The 24892-nt window shown below is 40.4% G+C and overlaps 1 protein-coding gene across 3 annotated transcripts; it reads left to right on the forward strand.

Moving 5' to 3' along the window:
• Positions 1-3599: 3599 nt before the first annotated feature.
• On the forward strand, positions 3600-24506 carry pls3 (plastin 3 (T isoform)). Of its 3 annotated transcripts, none has more exons than XM_027029020.3 (17): positions 3600-3704; positions 10886-10998; positions 13780-13943; positions 15007-15136; positions 15479-15611; positions 15713-15794; positions 16018-16183; positions 17021-17163; positions 18164-18190; positions 18441-18536; positions 20395-20590; positions 21320-21398; positions 21571-21688; positions 22163-22296; positions 22507-22630; positions 22802-22926; positions 23278-24506. In XM_027029020.3, exons 2-17 carry the CDS (start codon positions 10938-10940, stop codon positions 23408-23410), a joined length of 1911 nt encoding a protein of 636 aa, XP_026884821.2. In that variant the 5' UTR covers positions 3600-3704; positions 10886-10937; the 3' UTR covers positions 23411-24506. The 3 variants fall into 3 exon arrangements, with proteins under 3 accessions (XP_026884821.2, XP_026884824.2, XP_026884823.2); XM_027029022.3 differs by lacking the exon at positions 3600-3704 and adding an exon at positions 8630-8781; XM_027029023.3 differs by lacking the exon at positions 18164-18190.
• Positions 24507-24892: the final 386 nt, after the last annotated feature.

Genomic DNA, 24892 nt, shown 5'->3' on the forward strand with positions numbered 1-24892 from the left:
ATTTGAAGTCATTGGGTGATGTCACTCAGTTGAGCCTGAGGTGTACCTAAGCATGGCAAGAATCTTACGCTAGAAAACAAGGACAAAAATAAAACAAGGTCCATTTCTTGTAGATTAAGTCTGGCTTCACACCCACTCTAGTGCACTGCTGCAATTTGCACCTTGTGAAAGTGATCTTAAATTAATGTAGATGTTTGTGTTACAGGCTTCAGCCTTTCTCGTAGTCATTTAGATCTTGATCGGCAGCATGGAGTGATATAGTTGGTGTGTTATCAAACGACTCATGTTTTTTGGATTGAGAAGGAAATGCTCACTGCACATCTAATAGAAACCAGGAAAAACAAGCTATCTGTCCAAATTCATAATCAAGTTTTCATATTACAAAATTGTTTGTTGTCTCTAATCAAGACTTTGATCTAATGATTCTTTAAAAAAATAAGAAACCTTCTCCACCCAAATGTTGGTGTTGCAGTAAAGTTGTCTATCAAGTTTACTTTGCTATGTTGTGGGGGGAAAAACTTCACTTTCTCACCCTTAAGCACTTCCTGGAGTAGGACTGGATGCAGATTTGGGTTTATTAGAACATTTAAAAGTTTAGGTACATTTTGAGCATGCATGTTCAAGTGTACTGCTGTTAGGATGATATTGTGGAATAGCAATACCAAAGGCTATCATCATCAGGTTAGGAAATGACATTTCATATTTTCAAGAGTTGTTGGCATTATAAGAGTTGACTTAATGAACAGGTAATGTGCATATATGCGTATTATTTGTTTATGCAAAACCAGCTTTTTTTCTGGCCACTGCTTTGTTAGGCTAAGCTAATACAGTAACTTGTTGGAGAGAAAGACTGAAATATTAATTGTGTGTTTATTGCAAAAGCTGCACGATCCATCATTTTGTTGATTCATTGACCCAGTTGTTGTATAGCCATGTCTATAGATCCAAGCACTCGCACTGCACAGACATACATAACACTTCCATAACAAACATCCTCATTTCTGTGAGTTTGGAGAATTCCGACCAAGTACCATCTCCATGCGAAAAGATATGCAGGGCAGGATGATGCTAACAAACAACATGAAAAATGTTTACTAACAGGCAACTGGAGAAAAATTATATTGACACATTTTATCATATGTAGATATGACTGCAATAATATCGTTACAATAAATACTTTATTTTCCAGATGCCTCAAAAGCTAAATTATATATAGCATATGAATTTGTTGAGCTAGAAATGCATTCACTTTCTTGACAGTGGAGCTGTTATATGTTTTAATGCTCTATAAATGAATGAGCTGGTGGACAATTAAAACTGCTTATTAGCTTTAATTCCATCTGGATGGGTTGTTTATTGTTTTATGAAATATGTCATTTAAAGCCCAAATGAATCACCTTTTATGGCTTGGCCTGTAGGGTAGCAGAAACAGGATAAACACATGACAACCTTTTAGTTAACATAAAAATGCCAGTTAGCTTTATCCAGATTTTTATTAATATTGGAAAAAAACTTTTCAGGACACTGACAACAACTGTTTTGCAAAGATTTACCAAATAACCCTGAAAACAGCTCAATTACCATATGCTGGTGAGAGATGTAATTACAGTAGATCAGCTCTGACAGTTATTGTATATGCTGACACAAAACTTTACTTTGCTCACTTAACAGGTGTCTCTTATAAGGGGCCTTTTCTGTTGTTGGTCTCGCTCAGCATCTGTTTCTTTTTGTCATCTGCGATGCTAACAAAAATGAGTACTGGGTTAATGACAGAACAGCAGCTTCCCTCATAAGTGCACAGACACAGAAAATAGGTTATACTACCATGTGCATAGCAACACGTTTGCAGATGTTCAAATACCATTCACAATTATGGATGTTGGCACTAAATAATAATTAATTTGGAACTCACATCTTGCTATTGAAAATGAAGTAAGTTGCACATATCTCTCCTATGATATCCACACCAAATAAACCTTATACCGAGTAACATTAAGCGTTCTGGTTTATGATCTCACTCTCACTCCGTAACTGTGTGTGTGTGTGTGTGTGCATGTACACATGTTGGGGGGGGGGGGGGGTTTGAGGTGGAGTAGTAGATTCACTGATCTATTCACTTTGAAATGCCCAGCATCAAATAAACAGGATCCATGGCTCACATAGCATTATGTGTATGGTCTAGAGAAAAATCAACTAAAAATAGTAAATGACTAACAAATTAATACTTTTGGTGTCCTATATAAGTATCTAAAATGTTAGAACTTTGTGTTGCATTCCCTGAATAACAAATGATGACATTTATGTAAAAGAATGCAGGGACCACCCATGTTTTAATTGAGGGGCACAAAGAATGATGCAATTTCATGTAATCAAGGACTCATGAGAATGAACCAAAACTAGAAAAACAATGGCTGGGAATATTGCAAACTTTCAGCCTCCAACAGCCAGCAGAGTCTAAACATGAACTATTCTATGGGAATAGGAAAGTATGATAGCATGTAGTTCCCTGTTATATTAAATGCTGCTTTTGGTCAGGGCTAGATTTTAACTGAAACATTTTGTTTCTCATCAGATCTTGTGTACATAAGAAAAATAATCTAGGGAAGATATAAGGGTCTCATATTTCATTTTGCAGCTCTGCTGTAATGATCAATATAGTAACTGGGCTCTTTCATACAAGTATTTCATGAACAAATGAAAGTGTAAAGGTGGAATTAAAAGTAAAGTAAAAGTTGCAATTTTAAAAATGAAAAAAAAATAGAATTATAAATCACTTCATTCCAATTTTCTTGCAAGTTTTATTTATGTTTTATTTTTGGACCTAAGGATTTGGTTATTTTCTAGTTATATAAAATATAAGACCAAAAGTAACTATAAAGACAAAATGGGATTCTGGGGACCTACTACTATAAAAAATAACATAACAAGTCAGTCTTTAAAATGTTCACTGGTGCTTGCACTACTGAATGTAACTGGACACAGTATTAGGGAACGTGGAGTAATAAAAGGCCAACTACAAAGTTCAGTGTATATAAAATGATTTCCAATTGGGAAAAAATGGCTTAATCATGTTCACCATGGTAGTAAATTTTGAGAGTTCAGGGCGACTATGATGTTCTTTTGGCAATTCCTGATTAGTGCCTTACGAACAGCCCTCATCCCACACCTTTTCTATTTCTTCCAGTCTTGGGAAATAAACCTTTAATTACAAGTCAGCAGAGCTCTATGGTTAGAAACAGAGGAGGTTGGTGTATATTAGTGGAATGACAAGGAACACTAGCCTATATTTAGATAAACATCATGTTGCAAGTACATCTAGTCAATCAAAGTAAATCACAGAACTGTGCTATAAATTAAAAGACATTATTAATTTTGTTTACTTTAGTAGCTTTATCAAAATATATTAAACTAACATCTGCAATACATCTTTTTTGAGGAGCAGACACAAGTAGTTGGGTTATTTTAGAACTAAATTATTTGCTAAAGTGTGTGTGGAGAGGGAGGGAGGCGGGCATTGTGATATAATGGCAAGAATTTGACCAATCAATTTGAAGAAACCAATACGATATTTCTAAGTTTTGACCAGTGAGTATATGAGTGGGCGGTGAATGAACGTTTAGGTTTTTCCTAGACGAGGGATTTGGGATCTGACTCAGCTCAGGGAGTGGGACGCCAGCAGGGCTGCGTACGGTGGGGCTGATCAAGTAAGTTAGTTCTCTCTAGGTTGGATGGTTACATGGACATATTCTTCTTCATTAAGCTACTGTTTTGCAAGCTTGTTTTGCTTTGTGTTTTTGGTTGGGTTGTTTTGAATATTTGTTATGGCAGACTGGAGTATATATTACCTACCTTGTAGGTTGTTGGCTAGCTAGGTTAGGTTAGCTAGCTCGTTAGCAACAGATAGTGCCCTGCCTCACTATCTGAGTTTGTATTCTCGCCCGCTGGCTGGCTGGCTGGCTGGCTAGCTAGCTAGCTAGCTACTTCTGATAACATCTGCAGTATTTATTTAAATGTATTGTTGTTTGTGCTGGCATGGAAATCTCCTTTAAAAAAGAAAGGTGATTCGTTTCATAAATATTATGCCGTTCTTATGATTTTCAAGTTATTCAGACTGTGAATAACTTTCAGACTGCAGTTGCTTTCATTCAAAGACTTGTAAACCAAACGTGAATGACTAATGCACCTAGCTAGCTAGCTAATATTTATGAAGTAAAGCTAATGTAGGTTAGTTAGCAAGCTAATATATTAAACTCAAGTTATGGTTCGTGACGCAAACGTATGTTTAGCGAATTGTGCGAAAAACTAACGTATTATTTATTAAATACAAGTCTCACTAATACCTTAAAGATAAAGACGGACTTAAAGACGCATGGCTCCGTTTACAAGTGTAGTTGACTATTTATTCGCATAGTAATTTCCACTGAATGTATTAACAATTAGACAGTTTTATTAGCTGCGTGTGCTTTGGGTTAGCCAGCTATATGAAAAAGGAATGACGCGATGTCGTCCTGAATGAAATAACTGGGAATATAATTAGTACGTGAAACTGCATCACAAGAAGTCCGATCTTTTGTAGTATACCATTAACTTATTTCGGTGCAGAAGCAAAGCTACTGTCTTTAAATTGTGTACGCCTTTTGAAGTCTGATTTCACATTCATCCTTATTGCATACATCAGTTACGATTCTTAACAGTGTGAACTAATAATTACACTCAGACATTGTGGAAGACTGAAATTCTTTGGCTGCCGTCCTAATGACCTACTTCACTTTGGGTTAGTTTAAATCATGAATGCACACAAATTGAGTACTAGCCAAAGAAAAATAAACAGGCCTGTAATGTATAATAGTTTTTGCTGCTTGGTACTTCAGACATGATCCTTAGAAGCAAGGCCATTCCCTTCTTAGATTCCTTGGGCAGATAGGAATGTCTGGTTTTGGCTTTGGCAGCCACAGCAGTGTGACGTACTGCCCTTTTTAAAGGCTCCTCCAAGACCCAAAATTGAGGGGCCAGGCAACCAAGCAGTGTAGCATTATGGCATAGGATCACATCAGATGTCACCATATGGTAAATTTGGGCCTGGAGAAAGACCGGCTTCCGTTCTGCTTCTGTCTTATGTTTGACAACTACCACACTTCTGGGTTGAGCTCCTCTTTGAGCTGGCCATTGTGTTCCACTGTGTGTGACTGATCGGTCTGGAAGCGCTTGTGACTGTAATTGGTGCATGGCAACATTGCATTTCACATGTTGAGTGGTGCAAAGATTTTTCCTCCAAACAGCTGGCTGGAGCGCTCTGCTGTGTTGACCATTGCAGTGGTTTTAGGGCTGTCTGCCTTTGTTGCTTTCTAAGTATCTGTGTCACATTTTCCCAAAGAACTCCATCTTTGAAGAGTAGCAGGAATCTTGACCAACTTCCAGGATATGAAAAACATTTTATAGATCTCACTGTTCTGTTATCATTGTGGAAAACCATGTGGTCAGGATGTTGGACAACTAGGCCAACATTTGTTTATTTTCCTTCTGACATTATTTACAATGTTTGTTGGAGACTGGAAATGCTGATGTGGAAAGGAAAAATAGCTATTCACTAATGCTTTAGGCTAAATTTAGCTTCACAAAGCTTGCTGATTATTATATTTACAAGACTTTTGGTGACAAGCAAGCCTGACCATTTGTGAATCACTAAATGAAAGTGCCATCCATATAACCTATAATTACAGTGCAAAAAAGGTTTGATGCATAACTGGACCATGGGAGAAGCCATTTTCAGATTTTTCAAATTGTTTAACAAATGGCCAGTCTCATACTGGTGGTTCTGGTTATTAACAGGTGTTCTGTGCACCAGTTCTTAGTTGTATAAATGTTTGGTAAGCATAATTGTAGTAGTTACAGTGGTGTCATTTTTATTGTTATGGGTGTGTATGTTCATGTTGCACAAACTGCCTGTTATATTCCTCATGGTTAGACAGTTGCACCTTATTTTTTTCCATTGGCATTTCTGAGTCCTCTTTGATTTGAATGGGGAAGTTGCAAAAAAGGTCTCTGTCTCAATCTCTCCAGACCCAAATGTGCCACATTTTCCCCACATAAAAGCCACTAGTTTAATCCATGACCACCCCACCCATGCTGAGTCACTGTCAACAGCAGCCTGATCTCTATTCAAATTGAAAAAACAAACCACTTTGACATTCCTAGGTATGACAACTAGAACCACATATCAATAGACAGAAGAGCCCAGCTCCTTGGCTAGGAGCACATTCACAGAGATGTGAGCTGGCATCCTGACTGCTGGGCTCACTCGACCAAGCCTGACTCGCTTTCCAACCCCTTTGTCCATCCTCTCCAGGGTGCAAAAGTGATTACCTGCACAGTCCTGAACTCTGGGCTTACTATGTGTTTATGCAGGTGGTTAGAAGTGCCAAGTAAACAATGCAAGAGAGCTTCTGTGGTTGTTGGTGGATAGTTGAATTTAAAGGGCATTTGGTATGCTACACTGTTGTGCATTCTTACAAGTTTTATCTTGCATGAAACTTGTGTGTTTACAAACAAATTGGTAGTACAATCGTTCATGCATCTTAAAACACAAAAATGGGCACAAGATGTTGAAAGGTGATGGAACAGTAAAGCATTTTTGACCAAATGGTTCCCACATGTAAGCCCAGACATGTGTGATTGTTCTAACATCTGAAATTGCCAGAAATTTTCCACTGAGTAATATTGAGAGAGGGAGAGAAATAAGTAGACTTCTAAATAAAAATGCTAACCTCACCTTTAAGAGGGAATGCTTAAACTTGGATATTTCACCTCAGAAAATTTGTCATAGTTGAATCACACAAGAAATCACACAAGCTCAGTCTGTCTATAACAAACTATATGCTTTCGCTGCTTCAGCAGTAAAACATTGTATTTGGAATGCTGCAACTTACATTATGGAGCTTGGGTATTTAATAATGAAATTTTGACTGCTGTTATGTATAGCTTGGAATCTGTTTATAGGAGTTTTCAACATTTGTTGCTCATTCATCTTGTTCATATGATCTATAGTAAACTAGTGGAGACTCTAGACCAAACACGTTCCTGGTCTGAACCTCAATTTGACACAAAAAGCATTTTGAGTTGTCTCTGATCTAAGGGAGCATGGTTGTATGGATTGTGTAAAACCACATTCTCTACCTGAATGATGATTCATGTGGTTTCAAAAACCACAATTTCAATCTGGAGATTGGAATGTTGGATTTTGGCCATAACTGCTGAGTCGCATCTGACCCCAATTTGTTTTCTTCTCACTGTTTCTAACCTTGAGTTTGGTTACTGCAGATGCCTCTGCAATCTTGCTCGAGATATCCTTCTGTTTAAGTTGTTTTTCAGGTTTTTTTTGTACAGTCATATTTTGTTACTCTTGCATGGAAGGAAATATTTTTAAGCATTTTTCTCTCCTCTTCAGCAAGCAAAACTCTTATCTCTGTTGCGCAATGCAGCTGCTGTTTTCTGTGACTTCACAGCAGAGATCATGCAGACATGTTCTGGCATCTGTAGGACTTGAGCAGTTGCCTCTACAGCCTTCCATGCTGAGTGGGGTGGTGGTGAGGGGTGAAGGTCAACACCTGTTTTGTCACTTTTCTCTAAAGCATGATTTGATAGCTGCTTCATGTGTCCCTCACAACTGTTTGTCACAACCAAGTCAAGTGCCAAAGCTCAGAATGACAGCAGTGCAAATAACATGGCTCAGCCTACTGATTCTATCTCTGGAGTTCCATATAGAAATGTAAGCGCTGGTTCCTCTTCTCCTTCCACAAAGGGATTGTTCCTAAGGTGCAAGATAAGACCACCTGTTCAGCAAGCCCTGTCTTGTTTTGTAACCTGAGCTCAAGGAATGTCAGTCTAGTAGCCCTTTGCTCCATGTGCCTGTGAAGCTTTGCATCCTATGAATTAACCTTTTAACCATAGTCACCTAATGTATCTTTAAAATGAGTTCTCACTTTTGCTTCATCATATAGCCAGTTAGCTTTTTGTGCTGTTATTCCTTGCATTGAGAGTTTGCTGCACAAATGAGACATTGTTCTGTAGCTGTACCATCACTGTATTTGAAGGGGCAACTTCGTGGTGGATGTGATGACATGCTTCCTGTCCATGCAGTGTTCATGTAGGCTCAACTGATCTTAAAAAGAGCCATGTTTTGTGCAGGCATACAGAGAGATGCGGTGTCGGCAGAATTTAAATGTGCAATGTGGATACTGAGTCAGTATTCATAACTGAAGGACCTGTATCCTTTCTTTCCAGTTGTCTAGTTTATAATTCTGATAACAAACCAATCCTGCTAACTGTCCATTGTTGAGCTTTTAAATATTCCATTAGAGGACAAACTCAAGTCGAAATCCAGATTTCATTTTTATGTACGCAGCTAGTCTCACTTCCTCTCTTGCTTTTCTCCCACTTCTTGCTTATCTTGCTTGCCCAGTACATCTGGATGAGGGGCACTGGTGAAAAGGAAAACACAAATGCCTCCCTTCACTCCTATGTCTCTGGTGCTCCCCTTCTCTCACTTTAACCCTCCTATTCTCCCTAACTCACTCCTCCCCCCAACGCCAGTACTGGTCCAGTCAAAGGAGCTAGCTCCCACTGCCTGGCAGGAAGTGTCAGGACTTGCAGTCTTGAGGTATTTGTGAGGCAGACTGGAATGCAGACACTCCACATTAGCCTGCAAGGGCGTGGAGGGAACTCTGCCTCTGGCTCCGTCTCTGCCCGTGTTGCTTGACGCTGAGAAGCTGAGCCTCGGCACAGGTTTGGACCCTCTCTCTGGCTCTGCCTCCCTCTCTCGCACTCTGTTTTTCATCTTTCATCCCACTACCTCTCGTCCTCTTGGTCTTGTGCCTTCAGCTCTCGTGTTTCAATGTTACAGCGGTCGAAGGGGGTACTCGTTGTCTCCTTATCTTCCTCCTAGCTGGATAGCTAGACAGCTAGCTGTGATGGGGACCACTGCATGGCACACTGGTTTGCCTGAGTCCTTGGATGCAGTTGGGAGGCAAAGCAATAGTGGTGTAACAGAGAAGAGGCGAGAGGAAAGTTTATGCATTTCAAATATCTTCTTTGGTTTCATTGTGTTTTTCTTTCCTGCTTTTGGTGGCTGGACCTGCTTTGCAGAGGGACTGCACATGGATGGCATGGCAGTCTGTCAGTTTAGGTCCCAGTGGATGCATGTTTAAAGTGTCTGAATGATTTTTATATCGCCAATGCTAATGGTATGTTGCGTTTTTAAGTTTAGTCAGTTGTTTGGTATTTTGTTTGGCATGGAATGAGCAAGATAGAAAAACCAGATCTTATTCCACCATGCACATGTGTATGCTTGTACGCACAAGCATACACATGTGCATGGTGGAATAAGATCTGGTTTTTCGTCTGTGTATGGGCAAATGTGAATGCTCTTTTAAGGTTTGTTTTCTTCTAAAATACATTAAGAGCCAAATAAGCATCATTGGAGAAAGTCAAAGTGTTTTGTGTTGGCTGTGACTGGTTTGGAGGATTGAAATCAGGTTTGGTGGTGAAACTAGTTTTCACCAGTTGAAAGAGTATCTGAGGGGCTAACAAGTGATTGTTGATGTGGGTTAGCAAAAGGGCTTTAGGGTGGGTTTCTACAATATTGGCCTTCTGAATAATTGGTTGATGATATCAAATACAGACCTTGGGTTAAGGCTTGCACATAGCACAAGATGAAACACACCTAATGGAGGAAACCATATTATCATTTCCAGTGACTGAATTAAGTATTTTAAAGCTTATGTTTTTTTGCCTCTGGTTTCATGTCCTGTTGTTGCATGATTCTTGCTGTGTTCCCTTTTACCTGGCTGTGGGAGGCAGGGAAGAGAGGCAGGGACAACTTGCATTGTTGCTGACACAAGTCAGCGAGGCATGACGCCAAGGCCATGTAATGTGCGTGAGAATCACACTTGCCTCCACCCATGTCACTCCACCGTTCCATCATAAGGGACAACGTACATGTCCAAGCCAGAATTGTAGATCTGAGTGGTGGGGTAAATATGACACAAGATCAACCTTGGTGAGTGGATGGAATATAAGCAACAGCAAAGCCTCCATCAGGAGGAAACTGGAATCATCAGCACCCTAAGCTAAATGTAAAGACTGTTAATGTTGTGTCTGTGGAGTCTACATAACTGTGATAGTATCTTGTTCTGTTTTGGTAAGGACTCAATATAGGCCAACATAATTTATGCTGTTGTCCAAATTGTTATTTTGTAAGAAAATATTTTGTTAAAAGTTTTGGGAATGGAAGAGAGGAGGTGCGATTGTAGTGTTTGGTATGAATTTACACAGTTCAAACAAAAACAATGAATAGACTCCCGAGTCAATGCGGGCTTCATCTGGTCAACAGACCCTGGGGTAGTGCCTGGCTGCTGTAAACAAGCTATGCAACCTGCAGCCCAAGATCTGAACAGGCATTGGCTTTCTCTGTAGTACAGTAATTGACTCTCAATTTGTCAGATAATCATGGAAAGCTTCTCCTTAGATTTACACATTGGATAAATTGTTAATCTAACCATAGGGCTTATACAGATGAACTGGTTTCATTCATTTATTTAAGGGTTTTAGAAACGCAAATGATTTCCTTTTTTTTTTTTTTTTTGGCCCTGAAGGAGAGAGAAGGCAAGATGCATGCAATGATCTATTTTGCATGCATGACAATCTTTTGCATGTCATGCAAATGGGACTTACTGTAATCTGTCTGGCAGGTCACTGATCTATTGTATGCTTATGGCAAATTACTTTGCACTTGACCCTAGGTATGGATAACTGAAACACTCCAGTGTCGGCATGCAGAAGACAAAGGAATTTTATTCCTAATGACCTCCTTCCCTCCCTGCTCTTGCAGAAAAAAAGGCACATTATTGGACTGAGGAAGACACAAATTGTTATCCAGGGAGATGGCAGCAAAGATATCAAAAGAGGAGCTGGAAGAGCTGCATGAAGCCTTTGGGAGAGTCGGTGAGTGGTCTTCCTTTTCTTCCAGTTTGGCTTGTAGGTCCGCTCTCTAATATGAATGCCTGGAAGGAATAACACAGGCCCTCAGTATCATTGAAGTTTCAACTCCAGTGCATTAATGATCATTTTAGCAATGGAAATTCATGATTCATGTGAAAGTTTAAAATGTTTGTGAACAAGGCATTGTTATAAAGGGATTTGAAATATGAAATAATTTTAATGCATGAAATAGCGGCATCTCTCTTTAGTATTTTATTAATTAGCAAAGTTTGGAGACAAAAGCTAATGGATGTTATAAGGGTTTTATTCTAAACTTTTATATAAATGTTGGTGCAATGCTTTTGAACTGGTTTAAAAAAATTTAAAAATAAACAGTTGGCAAGGTGTTTATTTACACAACCTAACATGAGTTAGTAAATGAAATCTAGATATATTAAGCCATACAAAGTTAAGTCTTCTGGATCATGTTTTCAGCTCACAAACAACTCCAGAAAAGCAAACATAATGGTATAATCATTTAACTGTACTGCATGTGCAAATCCATTATTTTCTAGCATTGATTTCAGCTGTTTTGAGTCTGATGAACATGTGTGGATCTGGTGTACTTTCACTGTAGAAAACAGTGGGTTCCAGTTCTGGTGCTGCTGGCCATAAATTCTGGGAAAGGGCTTTAAATAACAGCTATCCATTTGGCTTTGTTACACCATTCATTAAAACACAATGACTGGCTGAGAGCAAACATTTGTACTGTCTCCTGAATCGTATTTACGTAGCTCTGAATACTTTTATTATTGACCTGTTGAGTGATATCTCAAGCTCGCCATTGGATTTAGTACCTCCATGAGTTAAAGTAAACATGTGCTTTTTGATTGTCTGTCATTTTGATTGTAGTTGTATAGTCTTTGGGAGCTTCTAACTGATAGACTTTCTGTGACAGCCCGAGTGCTGCAGGGCAAGAAACAGGACGCACAGACATCTCTTAACGGAGACAGACATTTATTAGACGAAACACGAACATCAAACACAATGGCACTGATGTAGAACAAGCAGGATGAACACAAGTGTAACATGGCCATAACTACACTCACAACCAGGATTAAAGACCGACAAAGAGGCACACACCAACAGGGGTTTAAAGACATACATAAACAACAGTGAACCAGGTGCGGGTGTGTGCTACAAGTGGGCATGGTTACAAATAAGACAGTTGGTGAACTCCCACTGCACGCAGCAGGCCATACCACGTGATCAGTGGGAAGGGGAGCGTTCTGTGACACTAACTGGTTGCATTAAAGGTGAAAGCAAGAAGGATGTGCTGTTGTACTTAAAATACCCATTAAATGCATAATTTTTTTTGCATTTAAAGTACAGCAGTTTCCAGTGCTGGAAGCTCAAACTTTGTCTCTCAGCATATATGTGAACATATTCTTACCAAAACAGAAGCACTAAGTGCTTAACATGCCTAGACAACACTAAATTTGTAATTAATGGTATATTATGGGTACATGGATAACAAGTCATAGCATGACATCTAGCCTTAATTAAGTAAGGATTGATCTGTGCTGATGTGTTAGCTGTCAGACATGATATTTAGATCGAAATGGAATAAAAAACAAATTTTCTGGCATTTAGCTAAAAGTCAATAATCCATCATTAGCTCATAATGTCTGGCAGCCAGATAATGAAGACATAACTGTAATAACTATATTATTCCAAGCTTTAAAGGGTCTGTGCTTAACACAATAGCCTCGTCATATAGTACTTTCTGTGAGCTCAGGGGTTTTTAAATTTTGTTGAGCGTATTAACAGTCTTTGGTTAACCATTGCTACTACATAACAATGACATTTATGTAAAATTTCAACATGTGCAGTTAACATATCTTTACAAATTAATAGATTGCCAACTCTAATATTTAGCTTTGTGTCACGAAGCCTAGGCCAAGTATTTGTTAGTTAGATCAAAGCTTTTGTCTATAAAATAACTTCATTTAGGATGTGAAAGAGGAGTCATGACTGAATCAGCAGTCAATAGCATTTGATCTTATGATGTAGTGGTGTTTTGGCTAGAGCTCCATATGGCCATGTCTGGACAACTGTGCGATTCTCGTCCATGTTGATTTGTTGCTTTGATTTCATTGGCCCTCATCCAGAATTTCTCTGCAAGCTCTACCTAAGCCATAATTTGTATTCTTCTTGGAGATTCTTGTGCAATAGCTAACCTTGGGCCAATGTCAGCCATCACCATAATATTTGCCTCTCAAAGCCATCTCTCTACCCTCAAGTGATGTCATCCAGTCAAAGAGCTCAAAGAAGAAAAAATGCTGCCACATGGTTGCACAAACCACTTTTGACAAGTCTTAACAGGGCATGTAATTAAATTCCTTGGCTGATTGGTTTGAGAATAGTAATGGGGGAATATTCTAGACCTCTCTTCCCCTCCATTTTCCTCCTTACTCTTTCTTCTCGTTGTGTCTGCTTGTTGAATGGAATAGTTTGATCTAATTAGGGCCAAGGGTTAATGGCAAAAACAAAAGGAAGTGTTTGAAGTGTTCATGAGAGCCCCTCTCTTTTATACAGTTCTGGTGGAAGAGCTTTAGATAATATCCCTTCATTCTATAAAACATGTTCTTCCAGCTGCTCTTATTTTGTATTATAACTCTATAGCTAAGACTTTATTCTAAAAGGCTGTCTGTGGCATGCTACTTGAGACATCAGACCATGGAGTGACCTCATGCACAGAACTTTAGAAGCATTTATATAGTTTCTTCATCTCTCTCTGCACAGATCTGGACAACAATGGCTATATCAGTGACTACGAACTCCATGACCTATTCAAAGAGGCCAATCTCCCTCTCCCGGGGTACAAAGTTCGTGAGATCATCCAGAAGCTGATGGTGGAAGGGGACAAAGACAAGGACAATAGGATTAGCTTTGATGAGTTTGTTTCAGTAAGTAATTTTAACACAGGTTTTTTGTTTATCGTGTGATGTCTAAGCAGCTCAAATGTATTTGTTTCTGTTTGCCTAATGCTTTTACAGGGTTGTGGTAAATTTGTTTAATGCTATTTAGAGGGGGAGGGGGGGGAGAGAGACTCTAAATACTAGATTAGCAGGTTTAGCAGATGCTTTTAACCAAAACAAAATCTATCTGATCAAACCATAAAAAGCCACTAGTGGTAGTGACTGTTAAAGTGGACTTATGATGCTTTTCTGGATTTTCCTTTCCTTTAGTGTGTTATAGAGTGTTTGTGTAAAGTTACAAAGCCCAGAGTACATGCCAGAAGCAATATCTCTCTCCCACAGAAACCGCTTTTCTCAGCTGCCTGAAATTCCTCTGAAATGCTTTTCCTTTGTTACAAGGTGACACAATCTCATAACTCAATCCTTAATTCCTACCTACTGGCAAGATAACCAATCAGAGCACACTGGTCTTATCGAGAGGGAGGTTTAAACACACAGGCGTTTCAGAGGTGAATTCAGTGTGTGTGAATAGAGATGTACACTGTCAGGAAGAATATGTTTTTGGACCATTGAAGCATGTAAATCTATTGAAATGGACCATAGAAATAAAATTCTGAACACTAATAATGAGCAGAATATTTTGTCCTAATCATTAGTTTGGATTATTAGAAGATGCCCTTTCTGTCTTGACATGGTTAGGTGGCACTGGTCAGAGAAAACAATTTGCAGTCAGTCACTCCTAAGTCATTATTTGCTATCTTGGTGAAAAATTCCTAATGACAGATGACTGTCATGTTGCTGACAATACACTGATGGGTTGCACATGGTTGGAATAAGCAGATGGGGGATTATAGAGCAGCTGCTAGCTGCTTGCTTTCACCACTTGTTCCACTCTGAACAGAAGAGCCCTAGGCTGATCGCTTGAGCATGGAAACTGGAGAATGTGCACCTGCATTCTCAGCTGTGCACAAGAACATGCCACTGGGCCAGGCAACTGATCTGCACACCTAGAGGCAGAGCCCTAATCGGCCATGTTCTGCTCTCCCCACAGATCTTCCAGGAACTCAAAAGCAGTGACATCGCCAAGACCTTCCGTAAGGCCATCAACAGGAAAGAGGGCATCCTGGCCATTGGGGGCACTTCTGAGTTGTCCAGTGCAGGGACGCAGCACTCGTACTCAGGTGCAAACGCTCCTCCTCATGAAACCCAAAAGCAGCCAGTGAGGTTTGCTGGGTTGGTTTCTCTTGGCCATCATAGTTGGCCTCTAACATGTTCACATTCAGTATGACCTAATGTTGTTTAGTTGGGTAGCTCTGAAATACTTCACAGCATGAAAATTAGGCTTAGGGTTTAACCGTTTACTGTTATGAGCTGAACATATGATTGCCAGGTCTGTATCTTGCTCTGGCCTTGTGAAAAGCATACCTCAGAAGTTTATATAAGGTTAACTGTGGAGAGTACTGAGAATGTGCTCAGTGCACATAAATGCCTTCTTATGTGACTTACCCTTTTTTTCTCCCTAGAGGAAGAGAGGTTTGCCTTTGTGAATTGGATCAACACAGCTCTGGAAAAAGACCCTGACTGCAAGCATGTGCTCCCCATGAACCCCAACACGGATGACCTCTTTAAAGCTGTGGGGGATGGCGTTGTGCTGTGGTGGGTTCTCTTAGGCCGTGGTCCTCATGCAGTCTGATTTTGCTTGAGTCTAGCTGTCAAGAGGGGCTTTCTCCTTAATTGAACTCCTAATTTCCCACCAGTAAAATGATCAACCTGTCAGTCCCTGATACAATTGATGAGAGGACCATAAACAAGAAGAAGTTAACCCCATTCACAACACAGGTTTGTTTTCCTGTTCTATTCTCTTGAGTACACTCTGTTCAACAAAGAAAGTAGTTAAAAAGTGCTTATTTTCATTAGAGACATCATGAATTTACAGGATATCCATTGACCTGGAATAGCAAATAATACATAAATGTTATTCAGTTAATATTGCTTTCCAAAACTGCATATTTACACTAGTTTAATGTACCCACCATCCCAAACTGACCATTCCCCACTGCAGGAGAACCTCAATCTGGCCCTGAACTCCGCCTCAGCAATCGGCTGCCACGTGGTGAACATTGGAGCCATGGATTTGAGGGAAGGGAAACCCCACCTGGTGCTGGGCCTGCTCTGGCAGATCATCAAGATTGGCTTGTTTGCTGACATCGAGCTGAGCAGGAATGAGGGTAAGCCCAACCCCCACCCCAAGCCAATTTCCCAGTGACCAGCTCACGATCATGTGCCTGGACCTGACACCGACACCATTCAGTCTTGGGGAAGGAGGGGTGGGATTAATGCCATTGGCTAGGAATTTGCACAGACAGACATTGACTGACTCTTGTTAGTGGTTTATTAAACTCGCAGAAGAATTCGATCAACGCAACAGATGCGGGCTGGAAGACCGGGTGAGGTGATGACTTTTCTCATTCACTGGTTTTCAGTGCAGGAGTTTGGAAGGCTTTGAGCCTCGCACTGCCTCATTTCGGTGGAGAGCCGCATGTGCATCGCTGCATGCACCGTGTAGGGGAGTGAAAACTCCCCTGTGGTCCTGGTTTGGGTGAGATAGTGGGCAGAGAGAAGCAGCCAGACTGTTGATGCGAAGCATTGCAATAGTCTACAAATGTTCTTGTACAACACTTTACAAACATTCCACCACACTGACGCAATGCTGCTCCAATTTCTAGGTCACATTCCAGGTATTAAAATGAAGTTATGCATGCCGTGCACGTAAAAGTGCAGCAAAATCTGACAGATCAATAAATAAAAGTCAAAACGGACAATAAAAGTGACCAAGAAAAAAAATTAAAAATAAAAAGTAACAATTTAAATTGAGTGCTGAGTATAAATTGAACATGCCTAAGAGCCAGTTTATGAGAAGTCTTCAGGTACAGTGTGCACTAAATCATCTTTGCATAAAAAGGCTGCTTCACCACTTTTGTGTTGATATGCATACAGTTCTGTTTGTATCTTGATATGTGTATGCACTTGCTTGCCCACACTCACGCTCACGTGTTTCTCCTCAGCACTGGCAGCTTTGCTGCGTGAGGGTGAGACCCTGGAGGACCTGATGAAGCTCTCCCCTGAAGAGCTGCTCCTGCGCTGGGCCAACTTCCACCTGGAGAATGCTGGGTGGCACAAAATCAACAACTTCAGCAGCGACATTAAGGTGCCAAATGGCCAACTGGCCTGGGCTGCCAAAGCCTAACTCGGTCATGCTGGCTGAGCTGAGTCTGCCTACATTCACTCCCACAGGCTTCATAATGGACACTACATCACCAGTTTTACATTTTCATATTCCAGAGCAAATGGATTAACTACATGCTACCTTTGAGTCACTATGGTTTCTGACTCATTATGGACTGTTGCACTTAATATGCATAAACTATACTGGCTGATCAGATGGGAGCATTATATCCTGCTATATCAAAATACCAGCAAGCTCTTAAGACATGTAATGAACAGGCCTCTGTGCTGTGTCAGCAGTGTGAAATATGGTCCAATCTTGGGATTAGTTTATATGGGGTCAATGAGGCCAAGCAGTGCTTTCAATGCCAGCAACTTATCACTCTCAATTTCAGTTACTCTCTTTCTCTCCCTTTCTTTTGGCGGCTCCTTCTTTCTCCCCCTTCTGTTTTTTTTGTTTTGTTTTGGGGTTTTTTTTGTTTTGTTTTGTTTTTTTGTTCCTGTCATCCCATCTTACGCCGTACAGCTGCTGCTATTTCTAGCTCATTGTCTCATCTCTCCATCTCCTGTAGATGCTGAATGTAGGAGATGGATAAATTCTTAATGGAAGGATTTTTATTAGATGTAACCTAATGTGCTATGGAGAGATCGATTTTAAAAACCACAGTTACAACTGTTAGAAGCATAATTATAGTTTCTGCTCGTGGACAGTGATTTATTTTTCTCAAGTGAGCGCAACAAATACTGTCATTTGAAATAGTGGGGGGCTGATTAGAAGATGGTGGAATAGGTGTTCACACGATGCTTTTTACTACAGTATTTTTAATGCAAATGTACATATATATGTGATTAGCCTAGCATGCAAGCGACTGATATACCAGCTGTACTGTCCGGTTTTATACATCTTGTATTAACATTCTAAGAAATAAGCGGTTTTCTTGGTTATGGTTTTCTTTTATCATCTTCCCTTCCCTATGCTTCAGTTCTCAGACTTCTCAAACTCTATAAAGGTACTTTGTTTTTAACCTACTGCCATGATGCTCTATGGCATGACTCATCGTTTCTCTGTCTGTGTCTCACATCCCGAGTTGTAACCTTCCCAGGAGTCCCACGCATGTTCATGCTTATAATGATATCCTCACCTTGGTGTTCCTGCCCCATGGTTAGTCCAGCTTGTAACTTGTATGTTGTGTGTGTGTGTGTGTGAGAAAAGCTGTTGTGACTAAACAGTTCTTCCCTGCATTCTGCTGGAATGTGTAGGATTCCAGGGCTTACTTCCACCTCCTGAACCAGATTGCTCCCAAAGGCCTCAAAGAGGGCGAGGAATGTATCGACATCAACATGGCTGGCTTCAATGTAAGTTGTAATGTACAGGCTAATTTTGTTTAAAACTTGTGCTATGCTGTTGCATGTCACTATCACACACTTGCACAAGGTGTTCAGGAGAGAAGCAGAAGTAAAAATGTTCACCTCAAAATTCCTTCCTGCATGTGGGGGTTGTAATTGACTTTCCAGAAATACCTTCTCATCTCTCCGAGCATACATGATCTTTCTTTGCCAGGCCGATTGTTTTAGGACAGAGGCCTGGGCTTTAAGAGTGATGTAGGTTCTGAATTATTATAATTTTATTCAGGGATTGAAAGCTAAAATCTGATCCAAGCTCACATGCTAGATCACACAGCTTTTTGGTTTAATATGGGCCACCACTTATGCAGATGCCACCATGTCAAAATAGCTAATAAATAAGAAACGGGCATACATGTGGTGTGTGCATGTGTGGGTGGAGTGATAACTTCATGCATGGCACATACACACGCTGGGATATCGGAGTTCCTAGGAGCACACTTGGCATGCAGCTGCCTAAATATTCTGTGGAGTTTTAGCTCAGCAGGGAGGGGTGGGGGAGGGATAATGGTAACGGGAGACAGTGCAGATTTAATGCATGCTTAAGTCTTTCTGGGAACGCTTACACCTACACACTCAGCATAGACGCCACTCATGGAGGCTTTTGCTGCCAAAACGACACAACTATTGCAAGCTCTTCCTTAATGTATATTAAATATATCTGAAAGATGGTCCCCTCCTATGCTTTAGGACCAGACCCTACAGATCCCTAACGCTCTTTGCTTAATATTTGACCACATTCCAGTCCAAGAAAAAATGCCTTCAATGTGCTGGGCAAGTGTCCATTGAAAAGAATGCAATTAGCATCCAGAATAATGTTCTTTATGGGCCAAATGCTCATTGTTCATATACCTGTGGTCTTCATGTGAAACGGCGAGCGAGCCTCTCAACTAAACAGGGCCCACGGGAGCTCTGCAAAGGTCCATCCTTCTTTCGTTCACACTCCTCTATGGCTCCTTGAGGTGTGTGTTTTTTGTTTTTCCTTCTGACATGTTGCGTGGGATTGAACAGTCCAGACATGCTGACCACATTTCCCACCCCACCCTCGCCCTCATACCTGAAGACATAATCACAAGTTCAATGTTGCGGAGCTGGCCCTTATGGGGAAGGCCATCCAAGCGTGCTCCATTTGTTGTTGGGTTGTGCCTAAAGCGTTTGCCGCGTTGTCATGTTGGAATGTGGCCGAGTTCCCAGAAGCACGTGAATTTACGCGGGGGCTTGGTGACTCGGTGGTCCGCAATGCCATGTAAATGTACGTAACCCCTCGCGGTGCCAGGAGCAGATGACTGGGAGGTCGAGGGGAGAGTGACTGACTGCAACCATCCAGCTGGGAGAAGGAGAAAGGGCACTTTTCACTGCATCTTTAAGATGCTGTTTTGTTCTTGGGTTGCTTTCAGAGTCACTGTGTGCTCGGTATGGCCTGAAGGCCTTCTCCCCGTGCCCAGTGTATGATATGACATGGACCCTTTAAATGCTGCTACTTCCATTTCTTCCTGTATGTGCCGTCTTGTACATCATGTACTGTTTGTTTGTTTTGTTTTTTTCCCCCTCCTAGTTTGGTTCATTTCTTGAATTTGTTCTAAATGTCATTAATCACAATATTGCTTGTGACAGTAGAGAGAGACAGCAGCATTGTACAGAAGTGAGCCTTAGCCTTCACAAAGGCCTGAAAAAGGAAAGTCATTTCAGCTGAGGCTTCAGCAAATATGGATGAATAAATGAAATAAATAAATAAATTTAAAAGGAATTTGGGCTCATTATTTATAGTGAGACATCCTCAACATTGTGTGCTTGTGTGTGATGTATACAGGAAAAAGATGACCTGAAAAGAGCTGAGGCTATGCTGGTCCAAGCCGATAGGCTGGGTTGCAGACAGTTCGTCACCCCTGCTGATGTGGTGTCTGGCAACCCCAAACTCAATCTGGCTTTTGTGGCCAATCTCTTCAACAAATACCCAGCGCTGACAAAACCTGAAAACCAGGACATCGACTGGGGCCTGCTGGAAGGTGAGTACACCCACGCATTCCATTCTAGCCAAACAGACTCCTCCCTCACTTCCTCCACACTGCCATGAGATGAATGGAAAATAATATTTCAAGGGTACACAGTTATTTTGCTAACCAAGCAGCATCTCTCACACTCATGTAGCACTTTTAACTTGTCATTTGATGTTCAGACCCTGTGTGAAGGATGGTTCTAAAAATATTCATTCATTGCTGAGATGTATTGGCTTTGTGGTTATGTGGTTGTTATTAGGAGAGGAAGTGGTATTCAGAGAGTTCTCTTTGGATTGGAACACAGTCATGTACAGATAGGTAGAGGCAGGCTTTTGTTCAGTTTGCTTTTAACGCCCTCTTGTGGTTGAACAGCAGCGGTCCAGAAGCAGTACCATTACACCTCCTCCGTTGAGACTTCTTTAAATATGGTCAGATTCATAAGAAATTGGTAAAATCTTTCTATTAGCAGTTGGTGTTTCATGTAGATGGATTACATTATTCAGCCCTTCAGAGCCAGTAGACCTGTCTAAGGGAGAAGGGTTATTGGATATTTTTGATTAGACTAGACCTTTTGCCCTTATTTTTATATGTCTGTAGATCCCAATGTATATCTGCGATGTCCCACTTGTAAAAATTATAAAGCTAGCAAGTTAAAGTCAAAACTTGCTTGAATAGTAAGCAGTCAACTCAGATATGTGTGAATTCCTCTCCTGACCACCACTTCTACTACTGTTATAGGAGAGACCAGAGAAGAAAGAACATTCCGGAACTGGATGAACTCACTGGGTGTTAATCCTCATGTCAACCACCTATATGGGTATACTTTTTTTTTTTTTTAACTTTTTTTTTTTTTTTTACATTTACTCTATAAAAACCTTTTAAGTGTAAATCCTCTAATTACGTGAAATCTCTGGAAATTACTAATTTATTTTTATCATCTTACTTGCTTTAAATGTCCTGTTCTCAGTGATGATCATTTTTCCTCACAGTGACCTCCAGGATGCCCTGGTCATTCTCCAGCTCTATGAGCGCATTAAGGTTCCAGTGGACTGGAACAATAAAGTCAATAAGCCCCCTTACCCCAAGATAGGGACCAATATGAAAAAGGTAGCTTCATGATCTCCTATTTCTAATATCAAAATTTAGATATAATGCAATGTGTACATACATTCTCATATTCATCTTGGAAAAATTGCAACTGTCTTGTAAACACAGTAAAGGTCATCACAATGTATCTGCAGTTAATGTGACATTCTATACATGCAGAGAACCAGTCCACATTTTTGTTCCATTTACGCTCTCACCACACCTGCACCAGGAATCTAAATGCTGTAGAGTTGCATAATGTACAATAATGTATAATCATTAATTGCATAATGTGCATAATGTATAATCATTAATCAGGTTAAATTTGAATACTAAACCTGATGCTTCTATGCCTACTTGGTTAAAAAAGGAGTAAATTATAAAATAATGCAAGTTTCCTGGATTTCTTGTGGACAAGAGAAGTGTTGTAGACTGAAAAGAGCTTACTAGACCACTGAAGATGGGAACATGGTGGGTGTTGGTGTGTGAGTACAGCTGGAAAACTGCAACTATGCTGTGGAGCTGGGAAAGACTACAGCCAAATTCTCTCTAGTGGGCATTGGAGGACAGGACCTGAATGATGGCAACCCTACCCTGACCCTGGCTCTGGTCTGGCAGCTGATGAGGAGGTAGGTGCTTCTTAAGAATTTCACAGTGACCTGTGTCTTGTTCAGGATACTTCCACTTCACAAAGACTGAGGCTGCCTTTGGCGTGAATATATCATCATTAAAAATGTTCACTGGTTGCTCTGCCGAAAAAAGAAAAAAAAAACAGAGCTTTTTCACATTGCTTATTTTATGTTGCCTCTATTGCTCACTTTGTGGTATTAATGTATTAGATACACCCTGAATGTTCTTGAGGATCTGGGAGATGGGGAGAAAGTGAACGATGACATCATTGTCAACTGGGTCAATAAAACTTTGGCAGGAGCAGGAAAGTCAACCAAAATTTCAAGCTTCAAGGTGCCAAATTAAACCACATTCTGCAATTATGCTCTTGGCGGTATTATGAAACGCTAGTCGTCTTTTAGATTGTATTCCAGCACATACATAATTCAGATAATACTCTTGTGCATCGTCATGCATTGCTAAACTGTAACATAACTGAATAGATTTGTGGTCTTGGGCTTATAGGACAAAGAGATCAGCTCCAGCTTGGCAGTGCTGGACCTCATCGATGCCATCCAGCCAGGCTGTGTTAACTATGAGCTGGTGAAGACTGGGTGTCTGTCTGAGGGAGACAAGCTGGAGAATGCCAAGTAAGTCTAAGCGAACAATGTTGCCTTTGTACCCATAAGGCCACAGTAATGCAGCTGAGCATTGTCTTTGTATTAATTTCCTTTTTACATATTCATGTGAAGTTAGTTCCGTTAATCCCATGTGATGTGGTGGTCAACATTGCTCCCTGTGCAATAATTTGCAGGTAACCTGAAGCAATTGATGAGCAAGATTTGCAGGGTCAGGGCTGTGGTAACCTGTTCAACCCCCATCACTCAGAATGAGTGTGGACCAGATGGAGCAGAAACCTACCCTGGTGGTTATGGTTGCCAATGCTGTGAAGGGATAAAAAAAAAAATTACAACCATCTCATTCTTGTTCTCCGTTTGCAGGTATGCTGTATCCATGGCCAGAAAGATCGGTGCTCGAGTTTACGCACTGCCTGATGACCTGGTGGAAGTCAAGCCCAAAATGGTCATGACTGTTTTCGCCTGCCTGATGGGCAGAGGGATGAAGAGGGCATAAAAAAAGCAAAATCAGGACCCCGGAACCAATCAAAAGCTGACGTCTGACCTACAAGCCGTTTTGCTGGTTGAAAGGCTTCTGGTTGAATGAATTAGCCATAATAATAAAAAAAAAAAAAAGAAAAAAAAAGAAAAACTCATACCAAAATCGTGAAAAGTTTGGCAGAGCTGGGGACAATGGGGTAATGGGCAGCATGGGAGGGGGGGCAAGTCATTTTTACACCAGAATGATGAGACGGTTCTCCAGATCTGAGAAGGTACAGGTGGATACCATTCCCTATCTTATCGATGCAAGATGACTCATACATATCTTATCTGCATTGGACCCAAGCCATGACAGTGTATAGTATGTATTTTATTTGCATTTTTGATTGTGGAGAAGTGTGCACGAGTGACTGGTTTATGTTTTAAATGTACATCTCAATTGAACTGTTCTGAAAGTCGTGCACCAACATGGAGATAAGCCTTACTCCTTGCAGTGTTGCTTATAAGCAGTAGAAAATCCTCTGTAATATGTCTTGAATTGGATGCTTATTTTCCTAGTGTTTTATACGTATGCAAAGTTTACCAAAAACAATTAGAAAACACGCAATCATCCTTTACAGGTAGAAGCTTTATCACATTCCATAATTATGAACTCATTTTACTATGTGTCTTATGTACAAGTATACTCAAACATTTTACATGAAAAGGATGATTCAAACAAAATGATCTATGCATGAACAGTTTGGTTTTTGTTTTTTTATTTAAAGCAATACACTCCTTGGAATTTGACAAACTTTAAACATGTCACAAATGTGTAAGAAAGGGGGGGGAAATGAGGAATGTACACAGAAAGTGCAGTTTGATGTGAAATCAAGCTTGTTTCTGTTGGTTCACTCGTGTGGGTGGGGAGGGAGGTGTTGGGTATAACTGGAACTTCCTTGCCTTATTGGAGCATGTTGACTATGGACAAAAGATCGAGATCAAAATATTGCAAACAATGTCTAACTGGGAAGCATCTGCATTCTATGGACAGAAGCTAGAGATCAATATATTGCAAACAATGTCTGTAACTGGGAAGCATCTGCATTCTGAAAATAAACATGTTCATAGTATTTTCACTTCCTCTCATCTTCATTTATCAGTATACTAGTGAAGGAGGTGTTATAGACTGACTAACTTTCTAATTTGGAAAGTGACTGATGTAATAATCTTGAGATCCAGGAAATTTGAGATGTGGTATAGTAGTTTCCATCAATGAAAATGGTTACTAAATGCATGGTAGCTATTGACTACATGTTCTCCTTTTCCCATTTAAAGGGTGCTTGTAAATATTTCAGCATTAACACTCAATCGTGCTGCTTCTGTCAATGGATTTAAGCATGAACAGGCCTTCTTAGAGCCTTACTTTTCCAGCTTATTAGCTAGTAATGAAAAATGCCAAGTATGCAGAGTTGAAGAAAAATGAACAGAAGTTCACCTATCTCCATTGTACTGATAT

The sequence above is a fragment of the Electrophorus electricus genome, chromosome 16 (assembly GCF_041902795.1).
Source record: "Electrophorus electricus isolate QZ-2024a chromosome 16, ASM4190279v1, whole genome shotgun sequence".
Lineage (NCBI taxonomy): Eukaryota > Metazoa > Chordata > Actinopteri > Gymnotiformes > Gymnotidae > Electrophorus > Electrophorus electricus.